Genomic DNA, 20000 nt, shown 5'->3' with positions numbered 1-20000 from the left:
TACAATAATTATTAGATTATAATCGTTACTGATTAATCAATATTGTTTTATTAAGAATCTAATTGATTTACGAATAATAGACATCTTGTTTGTTGAAAGGAAATTCGAAGAAATATATAAAAGAAAAATAATTCCACACTCGGTTTGGTAGAAATTCGTTTCCCTTATCGAGTGCTTCTCAAATATACCGTTCGGCAGTAAAGGGTTCGCGAGACTAACTCGTGCTTAATGCGCTTCACGGCTTCTTATGAGGATCACGGTCAAGCAGCACGTTACGTGGATGAGATCATGCATACGTTTTTGAACTTCCAGGAAAAAGTCATATGCATGGATCACTTGTATTGTAAATTTATTTGAAAAAAAAAAAAAAAAACACGAATCGAGTAATTTTCGAGAATCTTTTTCTTTTTTTTCGTTTTTTTTTTCTTTTTTTCCTTTATTCTTTTAATATCTTTTTTACGCTAGAACTCACATACAACGCAAATTAAGCAACTTTAAAGGAAAATTGAGAAGCAAGATGGAAGCACGGTCAGCAAGTAACGTCTTGATAAAGCAGAAACTATTTTCGCGCGATTATTACGCTCGAGTGTTCCTCAAATAGAGAGGCTCGTTAAATTACGATTTCATATCGTAAGGTTTGCAATCGGTCGATTAGCTAAATCCATGGTTAATATTACTCATTGCTGATGCCTCCTGCTTGACGCTGCTGTTTATTATTTCGCTTTCCGCTTACTCCGCTCAATTTGGAGTTTTATAACGGGATGGAAAGTTTATAATAACGGTCGGCGAATGTTTACTATCGAAGGAAATCTCATCGCGATAGACATGCATTCCCCTTTCCCCCCACCCTCCTTTCCTGGGCCCTCCCCCTGCCCCCCCACCCCCGAGCGATCGATAACGTTTGAAATATCTGCATGCGCGGCCGATGGTACCTAACTACGAGCATTTATAAATATGAACCTCGGAGGTTTATTTCGTCTACCCGAGAGTTACCATCAAGAATTACATACAAAACAACCGGACGAGCCTGTAAAACGACCTCGAACGATCTGTTCGACACGATTTTCAACAATCAAAGTTTATAGTTGTCTATATTAATTATTATTCTAATCATTATTTTATACGAAAAATGATAATATAAATAAGTTTTATTCGAAGAGTACAATTACATCAATTGTGTGCGTATCAATGATAACTTGGCTAAGAAGTTATCATCGTTTTATCGAATCGTAAACCAGAGAAAAAGTGAGGTCGGCAACTATCGTTTAAATTAATTACGCGCCGATATTAAACTGGATAACACTGGCAGACTTTGTAGTTACGTTTCATAGGCGATAAATAATACCTACGTATTACAAAGAAAAATATAAATTGTTGTTATAAAGAGATTTTTCATATTTCAGGAGGTCTGAAGCAAGGGAATGGTGGTGTGGGGAGTGCAAGCAGTTCGAGGAGCACCAGTCCAAGTCAACAACAGACAACTCAGACCGGTCTGTCCTTCATTCCACAGCCCAGAAGTCAAAATACGAATCGACAAGGCACTGGCGGCACCCCAAGGTAATATAAAACGTATAGAATAAAGTGATTACAAAGCATCTAAACATCTCATTTTCAGTCCTAGAACGTCAGCCGTGGGCAGGCCGAGTGGTATTAGGACAACAACGCAAGCATGTCCGTATTCCAGTAGCGGAAGTTCCACGGGGCAAAACAAAAACTCTGTTCTAGACAAGTTCAAGCTCTTCAACAACAAAGATAAAAATCAAGAGAGGGGAAAGGCCACGTCGGGCGTATCGAAGCGTACGTCGAGCTCGTCCGGTTTTTCCTCGGCACGCTCGGAACACTCGGACAGTTCTACGTCGCTCTGCGATCAGAGTAAGATCCAAGTTGAACCACCGAAGAGTCGGGCATTGAAATCTAAGTTACAATCGAGTAAGCAGACGACAAAGCAGGCCAGTCCGAAGACGATTAGGAAGGAACAGAATAAAACTCAGAGTAGTAAGATAGCTCGTACGAAGGCATCGATTCCGGAAAAATTGACAGGTTATAGTAATTTGCCAGTAGACGATGTCAAAAAGGAAAGTGGAAAGATCGCGAACGTCTGTGCTAAATTACCCATGGATAAGAAGACCTCGAACTTGCAGGATTTACTGAAAAATCATTCGTCTACGCAATCACAAAAGACAAACAATCCAACGGTGACGACGCCGTCCAAACAAATCAGCCAACAAGAGAGTAAAAATATTTCTAACTCTAGTAGGAACGAATTACCGATCAAACAGACAACGCCTCGACCGAAGATGGAGCTTCCTGGGAAAATAGCAGATTCGAAAGTTCATTTGCAGGCGCTCAAGGTACCTCCCAACGGAGTCAACAAGGATATGCTCATGCAGAAAAATTTGTTGGCAAACGCTAACGGAATCATATCACGAACGGATCAGGAAGATGCAAACGTTACAAATATGCGAAACAATCCTAGTCCGTTCGATCGACATACGCAGTGTATGAACCAAGCAAATCTTCCGTACGAAAGGATAGTTGAAAAGGAAATGGACATTGACGTCGGTGAATCGAATATGGAAGATCGAAAGCAGGACTCTTCGATCTCGGAAACTTTATCCGGTTCTCCATGGAAAATGCAAAACGTGGCGACTCGCGAAGAAGAGAAAATAATTAAGGACTCCCTGGGGGAGGAGGAGGAGGAGGAAGAGGAGGAAGAGGATGTGAAAATAAACGGTTTGCCTGTTTCGAATGAGTCGACGCCTGGCTCGTCTCGAGATGATCCGAGAGGGCGATCCAACTCGGAGAACAAAGATTTGACGGTCAAGGACGAGGCCATGAATCCTGAGCCACCTACTAGTCAAGTACAAAATACGAACGTCCATATACACGTATTCCCGCAAGGAAAACAAATTCTAGGCGGTCCATTTCAAGGACCAACGTTATCCGTTACCGGTCCATGTTCTAGTATTCCTAAACCAACTGCTTTGGTGAAGGGTACTTCTAAACCACCTAAAGAAAATAACGGGCCAAGCATGCCGACCCCGACTAAACTCAAGGGCGATATTTTGCATCGAGCCAAGCTCGACCCGAATACGGTCGCGATGGTGTCACCAATGCCAAGTTTCTCTGATCTAATGTCTGAGAGCTCTCACAGTAATTCCAATAGCACGGGCCAGAGCAATTCTAGCGACAGCAGCGTCATTTATCGACCAAGCAGCGAAAGTGGTAGTGAAATAAAGACGATACCTAATCGAAAGATAGACACGACCTTCGAACAAATGGAAAAGGTACTTTAACGTTATTAATCCTGATCGTCGAAGGCAAATTCTCTCACGGCAATAATTGATAAAACTTCTCTTTCTCTTCTCCCTATCTCCCTCCCTCCCACCCTTGGTACTATCTCCTCTTCTCTCTTCTCTGTGTCTCGACAGGTTTTATCGGAAGGTTCAACGTGCGGCAGCGGGAGCGGCGGCGGTGGTGGAGGTTCGTTGGCCGACGACGAAGCCGAGATGACCGTGAAGCCTATGCAACCTCTTCTTCGTGGTTACACGCCTGGTGCCAGAGCTCTGCAGACCCTGCCGAGCAGAACGACGGCGCGACAATACACGATTCTTCATTCCTCCTCTCATCATCACGTCTCTCACGATTACGCGGACATTGACATAGCCTCGGGTTATCTCAGCGACGGCGAAGTTCTCCGAGGTGGTATGAGCGTCGGGAGTAGGACTCTCTCCGATCTTTGCGACGGTTACATGTCGGAAGGTGGTGCTTCCTTGTACGCGCGTAGGATCAATCCCGCATACGGTCACGATCGCGAGAGGTAAGCGAACAACAAGAAAGAAAGAAAAGAAAGAGAAACCCCTTTACTTTTATGATCATCTATTATATCTTCTATTCCATCGCAATCGGGTTGCCACTTTTCGTGCTCCTTCAGCTCTACATATTTTAGGAAAATCAAATAATACGTCTAGTCTTGACCGAACACGATCTCCATTTACCTCGGACGGATTGCATCTCGTTATATCTCGCTTGGTCGTGCGCGCGGGCGCATCTTACGGATACGGAGAATGAGTCACGCTCTCCTCACGTCAGAGAGATAGAGAGAGAGAGAGAGGACTTTAAATGTTTAAATTGTCGCTTTTGTCGAGAGCACGCTTACTCTACTTCCTCCTTTTCGTCTTATTCCTCTACTCATCTCTACACTTCTCTTCTTCTAACGTCGAAGAGAGATCGCTCGGACGCGTACTAATGGCCTTTAATTAGACGAAATTTTCGCTACTAATTTTATACACGCGTTGGTTACGCTCCGAGCAAGTTTCTCTCTCTCTCTCTCTCTCTCTCTCTCTCTCTCTCTCTCTCTCTCTCCCTCTCTCTTCCTTTTCGACTTAGAAAAAAGAAAAAGGGAAAAAAAAATAAAAGAAAAAAAGTAAAACTGACGTGTTCGTAAACGTACGAATCACTCGGGGGAAACGAAGAAACGACATCCTTTGATCTCATACACGTGATGTTATATACCTATTACTTCCTCTCGTGATATATCCGTGCTAGACTTCTGTTGTCGATGAAGAAGAAAAAGAAGAAAAGAAAAAAGAAGAAGAAGAAAAGGAAGAAGAAGAAGAAGTAGTAGAGGAAGAAGAAGAAGTAGAAGAAGAGAAAGGGACAAGAATTCCAAGGACAATAGAACCGTAGAATTCTATGCAATCGAGAAGGTCTCTCGTCGAATAATTCCTTCGAGTAGTGATAGAGAGGAAGAAGAATGAGAGTTTGAGAAACACGAAAACGATATCGCGTATCTCTCGTGTCTACTTGAACGCTTTTCGTTGTCTATCTATCTTTCCTTCTCTTTTTCTCTCTCTCTCTCTCTCCCTTTCTACGAAGAAAGAGAAAAGCCAAACTCGTGGAGGATGAAAAAGTACATATTTATCTACGGAGCAGCAAGTCGGTGAAAAGCGCTTGCGCTCAAAGCATACCCGTGCGTGAGTTTCACGAGCATCCGATCGATCGACCGGCAGCACGGTCAGTGGCGCTATCTGCCGGTGAAATAATTCAAACTCATGGTGGATTGTGGGGGCAGCACCATCGCAGGACGGTGAGCCTGTTTTCTTCGGGGGTTGTTCTCTCTCGTGGAAGAGTCGTGAAACGGGAGCCACCGCAGCCGCCGTTGTCGTCGTCGACGTCGTCGTCCTTGTCCTTTTCGTCGCGAACGAACGAACGAACGTGCGTGCGTGTAATCCTGTAAAATAAACAATTTTTCATTAAGAAAAAATTAATATAAACGAGAGACGAATCATCATTTGTTCTATTTGTTCTCTTTCTTCTCGCATCTCTCTTTCTCGTTCTATCTGTCTTATTTTACACACACACGCACACACACGTATGTATACACACAAATATTGTATCTATGAACCCTAACTTGTCAGAATTTTTCGCACCCCGTCTGTCAAAAATGTTACTTATACTTGATCGTCTTACGATCTTGTTCTCATTTAAATACTAACAGCATTCTGTGCGCGTTCTGTAACCGGAAGGAACGTGTCTGTCTCGAAATAAAAGAGAAAGTGGATAATAGGGGGTGGTGCGCGGGGTGGGGGTGGTGGTGAGAGAACAATCTCGAGGATAGCAGACGTCTCTTGCGGCACGCCTTCCTCAGGAGTGACGGTAAATTTTCAACGATTCCCATTCCTTGCACCAATCGATTACGAAATTCCTTTAACGCAATTACGCTTAGTCGAGTTTTTAAACACAAGTGGAATTACATTTGCACACACGTTTTAACACACCACGACCCCATCGACCTATCGTTTCCTTTCCCCCCTTTCTTTGCCTTCTTACTTTCGCCGGGCGTTTGCTAACGCAGCATATTCTGCGTCAATATTTTCTCCTCGTCTACCAGAACCAAGCAACTTCGATCCATCAACGACCCTATCGATTTTTTCCGATGAATTTTATTTATCCAACACAGCTTCGGCCTTCTCGAATTTCGTCGTCGTGTTAATAGTCGTCTTCCTTGCGAAGGCTTTTTTCTTCACTTTTTCACTAGGCAAGATTCAAGAAAATAAAAAGATACCCGATGCCTTTCAGATCGACGTCGCACAATTTTCCCTTAGCCAATTTACGTTCTTTTACTTTCCCTCTTTCTTATACGTTCTTTCTTGTCCTTTATTCATTTACTCTGAGTTACTTTAGTATTAATACGAACATTAAAACTTGTACTTACGTTGTGCATATTTATCGATCAAGCTTTTGTCACGTCTCTCTTCTTGTTTTTTTTTTTTGTTATTGTTCCTTTCTAACTTTCTTACCATTCCGTTCTAATTTACAATTTTCAATACTCTTCAATACCTTTTGTCTGGCCTAGAAACTCTCTTTATCTATCTGTGGTATCTTTTTCTCTCGCTCTGTGACAACTTTGAGCATTCTCCAAAGCAAACAATTCTAAAAGCCTCGAATACTACCTACTTTCATCGATAAACTTGTCAACGTAAACGTTATTGGAGAACGTCGACGAGAGTTTGAAAAGTTAACACTTTTGACAAAACAATTTTAGAGTCTGCCAAATTAAGCCTAACCTTGAACATGTATATTTAAAGATTTGGCTTTGAAGTATCACGTATGTGACAATTCCATGCATCGACGATTCATCGATATTTATTTTTAAAGGGACCCAACTAAAAGAACTTTCAAATTATTGTTATCCAAGTAAAAAAAAGATGCTAACTTATTTTTTATAAATAATATTCTTGAAATAAAACGCTTTGTCATCTTAAGTTTTTCCCGTATCTAGATAAGTTCTTACAATTCTTGATTTATGTATGTACGATCACGCGAGAGCCGAAGAAACGAGCGATAATGAATTTTTAACGAGAACCATTCTTCGATCGTATTCGATCGTCGTGAATAGAACACAGTATTTCCTTTGGTATTCTTTTAAAGTTACGAGTAGCAGCCTGTAGTGTACTTCGAGTTGCTCTTATGTACAATACATGCAAATTAATACAATTTTGTCGGTTTTGATATACATATATACAAGAAGTATATATCAAAACTATATACATATAGTAATATACTATACGTGTATATATATATATACGTGTACAACAGGTATAAGCACTATGACTTATAGTTGCCACTTAAATGGCTTCGCCGTAGCATCTAATGATCGACGTATTTCCCTTGGCTATTATATATGTATCTATTTTCTCGAATATGCAAACTTGACTACGCTGCAAGAAAAGCTGTTGTTTACACGGAAACCTTGTTAAGAAGTTTAACTGGCGTAGTATACTTTAACAGAAGTGTGCCGTCTTTCCTATCATCGAAAGACGCCATATTTCCAAACATATCATACAGAAATCACGTTAAAAACAGCACCCCACAATGATCAACAGTAGAAGAAATCTTGATATAAATTATAAAATAAAGACGATGTTTATAGATATGTTCGAACCGCGGAAGAGTACAAATAGAACAGACGAAGACTACTTTATCTCTAATAATATCTTACGCGACTTATCGGAAAGCGATAAAACGGGATGATAAAAGAGAGGGTTTGTATGTGTATGTGTGTTCTCTGTCAGGTACGTAGGTGGCTCACGACGAGAATTGTCCGGGGTTAAGGAACTGGTGAGCTCACGGAGGGTGCAGAAAAGACCGTCGGCGAACACTGTAAGATCGGATGGGGCTGGAGGAGGCTGCATCGTTGGTGGTGCTGTCGGTGGAGGTAACCTCGTTGGAGGAGCAGGAGCCCTGTTAGGTGCTTGCAGTGGTGGCAGCGACGCTTTGGCCGAACTCACCATCGAGGAGCTGGCCTCAATTCCGGCCGGAAATCACACCTCCGCCAATCACACGGGTCATTCCACTCATCACAAGGTCAGCGAACCTCCAACCACCGCGACCTCCCTCTATTCTCTTCCTTTTTCCTCCTTCCTCCTTCCCCAGAGTACAAGCATCGTACCGATCGATATCTACCACCGAGACGCAACCAGTCCGCTGACGATCCTCAAAAATCATCCAGACTCTCCGAATCCTTTCGATACTAGCTTATCTATAACAACTCCTTGAACTTTAACGTTGCGCCTAATAGCTATTAATAGACCTAATGATTTCGAGGAAAAAGATCTAACGTAAGACTACAGTAGAAAAAAAGGGTCCGAAGGAAAAAAAGGAAAAAGAAAAATCGGTGTACGCGTCACGACTCTGATGTGAGTTATGCAGCCGGGTCACGACAGCGGCTCGACGCCGAATGAAATCGATATTTGCCAAGCGATATCATAATCGTCCTACCCGCCTTTTTCTTGTTTTCTAGTTAGATATACTTACACACGTACGTCTAGTTTTTCTTGATTTTTCCATTTTATCTTCGTTTTTCTTTGGAATAATTTTTTTTCTTCCTTCTTCTTTTTCTTTTCAAACATGCTGCATACTATACGGTAACACGAGAGGAAAGTTTTCGTGCTAGTCGACGATTTCTTTCAGCGCGTCAGCTTGTGTAATAAAACGTGGTGGTAGTATTTGACGTCAGGTACGGTTAGAAGTGCCGGTATCGTAAGCGTAAACGCGATCATGGTGGGGGTTTCAGAAAAAAAGGGGGTGGCGAGCGATGAATCGTCAAGCGTGCGCTCGCGCGCGCGCGCACGTTTGTTCGTCGTCCACGTTCTCGGGCAGTTAGGTTGAAACGTTGCTCCCGTACGCGTGTACGCGCATGCCGAACTCGAGAACCCGTGTGAGTCATTCATTTTTCAAGCCCAAAATTTCACACGGTGGTGTGTTAGACGCATATATATTTAAAGAAGTATCTATTCGTTCAACCTCAAAGACTGTAATTATATCGTCCTTTTTTTTTTTTTCTTTTCCTCTGATCGAACATCTGACCGAACGAACCACCACACTGAACACTATACAATAACACTTTCGTCGTGAACGAGTATAACAAAGAATACGAAAGACGTTTACGGACGTTCCAGACGATACGACGCCACTTTCATTGCCAATTCAGTGATCCCCCTCGAGACAATAAGCCGTCAGGCAAACGAGTACTTTGCTATAATAATCGTTAAAATCATTGAAAATTATCCTTACGGCTATTGTCGGTCAGCTATGCTGAAAAAGTAGCGATAGGAGACCTTCGGAGAAAGATCATGGTGAGTTCGTTTGTTATTGAAATTATTGTTCAAAAAAATGTTCTTTTTCTTTTTTAATCATTAAAATTTCATCTAACAAGATCGCAAAATACACGACGATGATTACAAAGGGAACAAATTTTCTAATGAATTTCTTGAAGAAAAATAAAGTACGTGTCGTCCTAACGTTGAGGATGTCAAAAAATAAATCTCAAGATCCGTAAAATCCAGGTGGAAAGTTGAAGAGGGTTCGTGCTAGAACGCGGCGCGTCTCCGCAAACTCTGACGCGACCGCGTTTCTTACGACTGTAAAGTGTTCTTCGTTTATTTTCACATCAGTGCCAGGGACGTAGTTCAAAGGTACTCGTCGTCTTGCGTTTATTGTTTCTCGGTCATCACCGGAGCCCATAAGATCGGCCCGGCTGCATACCACATAACGACTATGGACGTTGAACAAAATTCAAACTTCTGTGTTATTCGAAAGAATTACTACGTACGACGTCTTTTTATTTTCTTTTGATTACGACAAAAAATAAGAACAATGTTGCGATGGTCTAAAATCGGATAGATAAACGATCTTTAAAAACTTGTCATTTACATTTAGATTTACATTTACTACATTCGAGTTAAACGGATTATTGTATAAATATATTCATTTAGTGTCCTAATCTACCCTATCTATGTCACGTGAGTCATTCTGCCTCGTGGATTCACCTAAAGCCAGTTAGCAAATGCGAAACGTAGTTAGGAGTAAAACGGAAAGGGAGAGGGGTCTTACTGGTTCGCTTGATATTGGGCTACCCCTCTGAATCACGTCGAGCCTTGTTTCGCGTATTCCCCTGAGCAATGTGTTTATCGTTATGAAGAGTAAATAATGCATGTAGTACGTACGTGCATGCTCGTCGCATAATCGAAACGTGCACGTACTTTAGTTTTGGCAAACTTTGCATTGCCTCTCTTGTGAATGTAAATAAAAATCTAAATATTTAAGTAATTTGATAATAGAATAAAATAGTTGTTTGTGTGTTAAACAGAAAGTGCCGGGTGGCGGTGGCGTGATCGTGGGGGGTGGCGGTAGTTCAGCCACCCCCCAAGGCGCGCAACAGAGTAACAATCTGGTATATCGTGTGGTGAGTTCGAGGCATCCCGGTAGTGGTCATCATCCTCACACGAAAAAATCCGATAGCTCCCAACAGACCGAAAGTTCGGCTTTCAAACATCAGCAACAACAGCAGGGATCCAACGGTTCGTCCAACAGTAGCTCGAACAGCCAGCAATGGAGAAAGTACATAGAAGCAGGAACAGCGAGAGACAGAGAGAGAGACAAGGAGGGCACGCCAACAAGCCCTAGTCCCTCCAGACGATCCCAGGTATACTAAAATAGCAATATTTACTAACGATTGCTCGTTTGCCATCAATGTGGGATATTGCAGATCAAATATCCTATCTGTTTTTGATTTGTTTTTTAGGATAAACATCGGAAACAGACCATGGCCGAATATGCGAATGGCGAGAAAGCACAAAAAGTTTCTTCAGGAACGTCAACCGGTAATAGTAGTAACAGTAGCGGCAGCAGCAATAAAGTCAGAGGAGTTCCTCAGAGTTTTGGATACGTGAAACGACACAGTGCTGGTACTAGTCCTAGTCCGAACGGTGTTCAGAATGGTAGCAAAGATGCGACAACGAGAACGGCTCAAGTCAGTGCGGTTCCAAGAACGAAGGTTCGTATCCGGGTTGCCTCTAATTAAAATAAATTCGAATTAATTTCAATCTCGTTACGGTTCGTATGGTTTTCGCAGGTTAAAGTATCCGGTGGAACTCAAACGTGCACCACAGAACTACAAGCAAATTCATCGAGTTCCAATCAAGGTCATCATTACAAAAGTTACAGTCTTACCGGACCAAGTGCTAGTCAACTATCTCAATCTGTTCGCGATCGTCTGATGCTCGGTTCGCAGAGTCTTCCGAAACCAGGAAGTCCTGAATTCACAGCTCTCTTTGCCGCGGCTCATTACCGTGAAAGAGGAGCTGGTGGAGGACCCGTGAACGCCTCCTTTTCACCTCGCGTTTTAAAACCCTCCGATGGAAGCCTTAGCGATACCTGTAGCAATTATGCCGCTCCTGATCTTCCTGGTTATTACACTCCCAATAGTCCTTACGCTACATCCTGGATGAGGCACAGCAATACTTATACTCCTAGTGGACGTTCGCAAGGTACATATTAAAATATTAAAACGTTTTAATAATTACGGGATATAGTAAGGAATATTGATTTAGAGAAAGATAAATTTTGAATTATACATGAAGTGACGAGATTTGAAAATTTAGGTTACAAGAAGTAGATTGGCCAATATGTACTCTTTCGCGTTACTAAAAAGAAATCAATATTCTTCTGTACTCAACGGTATTAAATTAGGTAAATTAGGATTTGCATATCGTTATCGTAATATGCATCACGCTTGTAAATGCGATGATCGATTCAATGCTTGCTCATAGGTATGGGATTATGCGAAGCCGACAGTGTAGAATCTCTAGGATCGCATAGAGCAAGCTTAACTCATGCTCGACTGCTGATGCATCAGAGGGACTCTACGGGATCACCAGCTCCGCCGAGACTGAATAGGAGTAATTCAATTAGGTGAGCAAACAATTTCTTTCTTTCTTTCTTTCTAATCGCGTGTCATCTTTTTCTTTCGTTATCTTTTATAGTCCGATCCAAATAAAGAATTAAATTGATCGTTCATGTATTTAGTTGCATGCATAGAAATTAGTAAGATAAAAATGATTTAGAAAAATGCGTCTAATCGCGTTTTCATATTATTATTGATAGGTTTATTTTTTCATGACTTAACATATTATAATAATCGGTCTTGGCTTTCTTCGAATTATTCAATAATTATTGCCACGAAAGTGAATTGTTCGTTACAATGAAAAATAACGCTGAAATATTTGATACCGTTTTAGCCATCTACGGGACAGGACATTTCCAAGGTAGTGCGACTATCCAGTACATCATATACATTCGTCCGCCCTGCCTTCGGTGCATAACTTAATCCTCTCCTCATCGTGCGCGCTACTATCGTAGACACGAGTTTACAATGGTTTGACGAGAAAAATGAAAATATGTGTGCTCGTACAGAGAAAGGATTAAAAAATGCAAATTCGTACGGATCACACACGTTGGATAGACTTACGGATCGGACTACTTGCCTAAATCACTTCGAATAGCTTTGTCATTATAATCAATTAAACTTATTCGTCAAAAATTACATCTGTTATTTGTAAGCATTCTAAAGAAGATATTCGTAGTGATCGATGGCAAGGGGTTCAGCTTACATAAAAGACTACACCTGCATCTAATAATGTATATATTATCCATATAGATATTCGTTAATCGTTTATCAAACGTAACACACGTCTTTCCCAAATGCAGCGCATTATTGGCCGATTATTGTTAATCCGAGTATATTCGTCTCGTATTTTGTATCTCGTATTTGTGCCTCTGTTCTGCGCTTTTTGTGCGAACGCATGTATGAGCTTATCCCGAGATCTCCATGGAAAGGTAAAAATGAAAGGAATAAATCGATTTTAGTACACACGCGATTTCTGGTACATATGTAAATAATCACGGTGGGTGGTATTTAAGTAAAAAGCATTTTCATATCTAATCGCCTAGCTCCAGTTGGAGGTAATACTTATGATTATCATTCAAGTACATATATTTCAGAGAAATTGTTTTCCTTATGTGCAAAGCCCGATGCTATTTAGCTATTATATGGTAACGTTGTATATATATACATATATATATATATATATATATACACGTAACGTAGTCAATTTTGGAGAAAGAGCTTCTTTATGTCAATTGCATTATTCTGATCTCTTCACGAATTTCTTATTTTTCTTCCTTTTCTTTGTATTATATATACACCTTACCTCCATACGGGGAAACATGGGGCTGTACACGGGAGTATAAGGGGAATACGGGAAATAAAGAGGGGGTGGGAACATCAGATCTAAGTTTGGTAGAAAAGTTAAAAGGTGCACGCCTTTATTTTCACAGATCCACTAAAAGCGAGAAAATGTATCCATCGATGCTAGCACGAGGGAGCGGTACGTCGTCATCCGTTGGCGAGGAAGCTGGTATCGGAATGGGTATTGGCGTGGGTGTAGAACCATACTACAGTGTCCCGGTTGGCTCAGCGGGATGCACCGGACAACATTGGTCTCAACCAACTTCCCCAACACCGACTCATACATCTCGACAGCCACCTAATTTGTATCAACACGTACACAAAGACGATGATAGTTAGTTGTTATTTTCTATCTTTCTCATTCAATATTCTACTTCGACAATTAGGACAAAACGTCTCAAGTATTTTCTAAACTATCCTAAATTAATCCAAATCATTAAATGATAATTTCTTGAATCATTGAAAAAGAATAACTTACTTTTCGTTTCAGTACATGGTTCTTCCGTATCCCTCGTGTCAACAACAAGCAGTCTTTATAGTTCGGCGGAAGAAAAACAGGCACACGAATTGAGAAAATTACGAAGGGAATTGTTGGATGCTCAAGAGAAGGTTCATTCTTTGACTAGTCAACTGTCAACCAACGTGAGTATTAACAACAACTTATTAACGTGTTAATGTCCTTATTTATCGTTTAGTTGTCAATAAGGGTAATAATCCAATAAAGTGAAATCTACACAAAACGTCAGATTTATTATATTTTATATTAGATATGAAGGAAAATATAAATATAATATGTAGGTATATCGTGACGCGTTAGGATTTCAGAGCTACTTTCTCGTTTCTTTTTTTCGTATAGAACACAACGACCACGCTAAAACACCCACACACGTAGGCTCTTCCGACGTGTGCGCTCTTATCCTCATTTTAACTCATATATACCGTTTAACAGCGTGATCTATCGTATTTTTTTATTTCATCCCGGGCGGCGTGTAGCACACCAAGTTCAACGTGACTTCTTACTGCGTCCGTTACACCGGTGAAGCGAGTTGCGTGCCAATACTCGCTCGAAAGTTACATATTTTTACTTCTCGCCTCGACTAATATCTCTTTCTCTAACTATAAGTATATAGTATGTTCAATCCTCCGTTCGTTCGTTCGTTCGTTCTTTCCTTCGTTTATAAGTATTCGATCAAATATGCGATAAGCGTATACACGAACGTGTGTGTTATCCATACATCATCATTATCCCAACAATATATCATACTCAATTTATTCATAATTATCAAATTTTGTTAATTATCAAAGATTATAGAGATATCAAAAATTATGTACACTCTTATTATAAAAAATTTCATTGAAAATAATAATAATAATAATAATAAAAAAAAATAGATACTTTCTCAAAAGAATTCCTAATACCACCCTTGTTTGTTACTCTTGTATTTAATTACTTCAAAAATAAAAAAAAATAATATTTTTGTTTAAATAATAAATTGATTGTAAGTACTGAAAGTAAAAAGCAATTCGAATAATGGTTTAACAAGTAAAAAGTAAGTATATCTCCATTCGGATGTAACTGTAACGCGATTGGTTGACGAGCCAGTCATTTTAGAACGTAGTAGGGAGTAGGATTAACCAATGAAGAAGCCGTAGTACGATCTTCCACCGCACCGGCCTGAATCGCATTCGCGCCGATCGGTTTTCTTTAGTTGGTCCCGTACGACGCGACGCGTTCCTTCTTCCTGGCGTTCTCGTTTATTTCTAGGACTATTTTCTACGTGTTTTGCCTTCTATCGTGACTTTGGACGCCATCCATTCACCTCGTCATTATTTTAACGTCCTTATTCTTTATTCTTTTATTTTTATCTTTTTTTCTTTTGTTCTTTAAAAAAAATAAGAAGAAAAACAAGAAAAATATTGTTCTAAGTGCAATCAGCAACAAAAACGCAACACAACAAAAACAACAACAACACAACAAGACACATTTTAACATTTTAGTGCTACGTGCAAGAACAGTGTGTTCTATTCACTTTTTACTTCCTCGATCTTTATCGTGGATTAACAGTGATCGAAGAAAAAAACGGAAACAAAAAGTATCTGTATTTTGTATTTTGTATTATCGTGAAGTAATATAGTTCGTTCGTATTCGTTCTATTTAAACGAATTATTTTATCCGCTTATCGACTTTTTTTTTTTTTTTTWTTTTTTTTTTWTTTTCAACCGTAATCCCCGTTACGTTATCAAGTGTCAAAATTGACACGATAGGTACCCTAGATAAGGTAACATATCTTTTTCTCATCGTATATTTATATTAGGAAAAATCATAGATATTTGGAATTTGGAAGTAAGATTGGCCACGACTTTGCATTATTTTCTTTCTTTCTATCTTTCTTTATTTCTCATAAAACATGAATCGATAGTTATAACTGCATCTTTCCATATCGTATCAAATTTTATCGATACGATATCGATGAAAATAAAAGAAAATAAAACAAATATATCAAACTCTCTTCGATAAGAAATCGCAATCAGATAAATCTTAGCTCGCATTTCGCTTAACTATCCTGATTAAAAACTAATATAACTGTATTTTAATATACGAAAGTTTTTTTCATTCGAACGTTTGTTTTAACGTTATAAATTGGATGCGTGTAAGATAAAAATCTTCTTTCGTTTTCGAATAAACCGAGAGTGTGTTGTTGTTAGCCGCGTGTGTCATTATTAGAGGGATAATTAAACGTGTTCTTTATAATTATGATAATAATAACATCGAAAGAAAGTATGTACGTTGAGATGATTCGTCGTTTTCTCCAAGAGATTGGAAGAACCTCGAAGACGACTGTAAGGGTTCTTAAGAAGGCGGTGAAAAAGAAAAAAAAAGAAAAAGGTGAAAATGATGGTAAGGGATGAGGGGACTAGACTAGTGGTGCACTACTCAGGCTACCAAGTTTTCTAGTATTCTTCGTCTACTATTATTACTACTACTACTACTACTACTACTACATCAACCTAGTCGACTGATTTTCTCGAGCACTATATCCCCGAGATTTCTCCTCTTTTTCTCGTGTTTCCGTTTCTCTTCTCGTCGACACGCTCAACCGAAGCAAAGACGAGCTCCCGCAATCCGTCACTCCAACAAGCCCATATAATAATTCCTTGTCATCGAAGATGAACAATGATCTTTCGCACTTTGATAATATAATAAAGAATAAGGAAGAAATAATATCTCCCCCTTTTTTAATTATTTTTTCTCACAATCATAACTTATATATTCACGATTATTTTTACGTATACAAAATATTTTCGTATCAATATTTTTTAAACCCTTTTTTTTTATATATATATTTTAAAATGTAATATAGTGTTTAGAATTTATGTACGTAATGTAATTGTTCTTTTTTTTTTTTTTTTTCATTGTTAAACCAAATTTTTGTTAGAAAATCGAAAGATTATTTTTATTTTATTCTTTATAAAATGTTTATTTCAATTATCCTTCTCGAAAAGCAATGTAATATCTAACAATTAACGCTACTATAAACCAATCGATAGTTTACGTATACCTGTTTTACCGTAACCGGTCAAATAACCAGTCTTTATATTTTTTTTTACTATTAAACGCAGATAATGATCAATATCTCTTAAAACTAATATGAAAAGGAAAAAAAAGATAAATAAAATCATTCGTAGATAATAAAAAGGAAAAAAAAAGAAGAAACAATTACTTCAATGAAAAAAAAAAAAAGGCAATAACATTGAATGTAAAAATTTGTATTGAAATATATTAAACCAGTCGATGGTAGATACGTTTAATATTGAGAAAGATATTCTGTTTGTTGATTACTCATAGAAAAATATCTATCCCCTATCTCGAATATTATTTTCCTTGACTCTCTCGTTTCGAGTCATCTTGAAAGTTTAGTTGTGGTTAAAATTCAATCGAAGGGATGCATACTTAGGGGCCATGTGTACGTTTTCCTTGAGGGATATGAAAATACAAAAAAAAAAAGAAAAAAGGGAAAGGGAAAGGGAAAGAAAACGAAGGCAAGAAAGATTAGGAGGAGGGGTTCGCTTAAAAAGCAGACAAGATTTACGGCTCCGTATTTCTTATCCTTCCCTTTTAAGACTCTTCGAAAAATTGTCCCTTTTTTTTCCCCCGAAGAAGGAAAAATTTCTTTTCTCGATGCTAAAACGGTTAGCTTTTCTTGAATCTTTTAAGAAAAGAGAAAAATCATAAACGGGAGCAGGTATCAGATTTTCTTGCGAAACTTTTACGCGGTTTATTTTTCTTTTTCTTATATATTATATTGTTATTATTATTATTTTTCTTCTTCACTTCCATGAGGATTCGACCCGGATCCTGTGAGAACTTTGGTGTCACGAGCACGTGTTTTCTTCCTCCTTTGTTCATCATCCTCTCAATCTTGTTGCCCGATCATTCGGTGGTTGGCCCCTATCTTCTCTCTCTTGCTCGTATTCCAACACAATTTCCTCATACGCGTTTATCAACTATTTTCTATTAACTTTACATATCATTGATCAAATTTCAAATAATAACAATAAAAATGAAATTTTATTCTCCACAAATGTTTCCGTCGATTTTATTTCAACACTGCATAGATATAATCTTTCAAAAAAAAAAAGACAAAAAAAGAATATTTAATGACACGGAGTGTGAATAAAATATTTGAAATAGAAAATATATATATATATATATATATATATATATATATAATCGAAAAATCATTCTTCATCATCTTTAGACGAGACTTTTGATAAAGACCTTCAACTTTTGTCGTGTAAGAATCGATCGAGATGAATTAAACGGAAAGGGCAAAAAGTCAGTGTCACACAACAATGACGATGACGACAACGACAATGATAACTACAACGGACTACGACGATGACGACGACGATGAGGACGACGATGAGGACGATAACAATAATAATACGTAATGGCAATGATAATAACGATTCGCCACTCGCGATGGATTTTAATTCTGGAAGGCAGAACGTGCTTGCCGCGAGCAAAGACCCTCGGAGACACAACGAAGACCCCAAGACATGATTGAACTAACTATCCAACCAATCCCGTGGTCTCCCTTATTAAAACACACGCCGTTGTTTTGCCTTTTGTCTCTCCTTTTAATACCTCGCATTAAACGTCCGCCTTTACTCACTTCTCTTCTTCATCCTCATCTTTATCTTAATCTTCTATTTTCTTCTATTAAATTGTTCCTTTTGTGAGATAATAATATTATACCCCTTCGTTAAAACGTTTAAGAGAGTTCCTCTCGTTGTAAATTTTATAATAATTATTTTAAATGCACCTATATATAATATTTAATAATCTGATTTCATTAAAAAAAGAAACCCTATTCTAGTTGGTCATTATGAAAAGATCGTCGGTAGGATAATATACGCCCAAAGTCATCTCGTCGTTGATTCGATTGACCTAGTGCCTTGTAATAGCCTATTCTAGACAATAATAAGAGTACGTTCAATTTATATTCGAGAATATTACGTGAGAACTATGGAATTCCTTGCACGAGGCACGTTACATCAAGAGGGACGCTTTCAATTACGTTTTAGAATGTTAAGAATCGCGAATACGTGTATAAGAATATCCATCGACAACGTAGTTTAATCGTCATCCTTCATTTTCTTCCTTCCACGTATTTTCCTCGTCGTTTCGCATTCTTTACGCGAACGTATTACGATGAAATAAACATGACTTTTATTTTTCTTATTTCTTTCTTATTCAACGATGAGATGATGACGTCTTCCGTTAAAATCTTCCCTCCAACATCCGATCGATCTTGGTATGCACTCTCATTTAAAAAAAAAAACCTCGAAAGTTGACTCACGCTACTACTTCGGTTTGCTTACTTGCTTGCTTGTGTGTAAAAGAAAAAAAGTAATGGAAAAATTTTAAGAAAGAAAAAAGAAAAGAAAAAAAAAAGAAAAGAGGAAGAAGAAAAAAAATGTAGATCGGTACGCGTGCGAGATCATAGGAAAGGTAATATCGTTTTAGAGATACTTTTCCAGTACGGTGCACGTGGAAGAGGGATTTAAATTGCCGTTAATTAGCGAGGTGCGCCGAGCATTCTCGTCTATAATAGACACGGAGAAAGGTATTAGATTCGAGACTCTCTTTCTCTCTCGTTATACATTATATATATATATATATAAATGTATGTAGAATCTGTGTTGGATCTATGTAGTACGAAATATATAGAAAGCTCGCATGTGCGATCTATATTCCCTCTTAATTCGACTTCTTGTCTTTTAAAAGACAAGACGCATATACACGTAGATATTAATGTATGTAGAACGTAAATAAAGTCTCACTTCTTCTTCTTCTTCTTTTTATTTTTTTTTTCTTCTCCTCCTCCTTGAATGCAACGCACGCAATTAAAATCGCATTGAAAATGCGTACTCTTTGACTTTGCGTTGGCTAATCGTTAAATATAAACATGCAACAATACGTAAATTCTATCTCTCTCTCTCTCTCTCTCTACTTTATATTCCTTTTTATTTTACGTTGCTTCAAAAAAAGAAAAAAAAACAAAAATGCCGTAAGCAACAAGTCGCTTTATTGATCTGACCAAAGAAGAGATTTCATATCGAAGAAGACCTCGTCATTGACCTTTTTACAAAATACTCTCAATGTATTCAAACACATTCGTCTTTCGCGAATAATCATTTACGTCATGTCAAAAATATAAATAAAAAGAAAAAAAAAAAAAAAAAAAAAATATCCTCATATTTTTTCCATGACTTATATAAATTCGATTAATATCTTTCATGTCGCGATAAAAAATTCGCGCAAAAAATCATCGACTTCCTGTGCAACCGTAAAGATTTCTATTTTTCTTTTTTTACCCCCTTACTAGAATATTACCGTCTG

At 38.5% G+C, this 20000-nt stretch overlaps 1 protein-coding gene across 1 annotated transcript in view; it reads left to right on the top strand.

Annotated features, from left to right (window-relative positions):
- LOC106788952 (protein sickie-like) overlaps window positions 1–20000 on the top strand; it is a gene marked incomplete at its 5' end in the record, with an annotated part of 41681 nt that overhangs the window by 8691 nt on the left and 12990 nt on the right. The window contains 11 exons of the mRNA XM_014752703.1: window positions 1404–1557; window positions 1616–3287; window positions 3432–3820; window positions 7578–7869; window positions 10154–10489; window positions 10589–10840; window positions 10919–11333; window positions 11616–11757; window positions 12084–12110; window positions 13183–13427; window positions 13584–13735. Coding sequence (XP_014608189.1) covers window positions 1404–1557; window positions 1616–3287; window positions 3432–3820; window positions 7578–7869; window positions 10154–10489; window positions 10589–10840; window positions 10919–11333; window positions 11616–11757; window positions 12084–12110; window positions 13183–13427; window positions 13584–13735 — 4076 coding nt within the window. The remainder of the gene's footprint in view (window positions 1–1403; window positions 1558–1615; window positions 3288–3431; window positions 3821–7577; window positions 7870–10153; window positions 10490–10588; window positions 10841–10918; window positions 11334–11615; window positions 11758–12083; window positions 12111–13182; window positions 13428–13583; window positions 13736–20000) is intronic.

The sequence above is a fragment of the Polistes canadensis genome, unplaced genomic scaffold (genome assembly GCF_001313835.1).
Source record: "Polistes canadensis isolate GaletaPanama2010 unplaced genomic scaffold, ASM131383v1 scaffold_158, whole genome shotgun sequence".
NCBI lineage: Eukaryota > Metazoa > Arthropoda > Insecta > Hymenoptera > Vespidae > Polistes > Polistes canadensis.
Note: the sequence above shows the minus strand (reverse complement) of the source record. Positions and strands in the feature narration are given on the sequence as shown.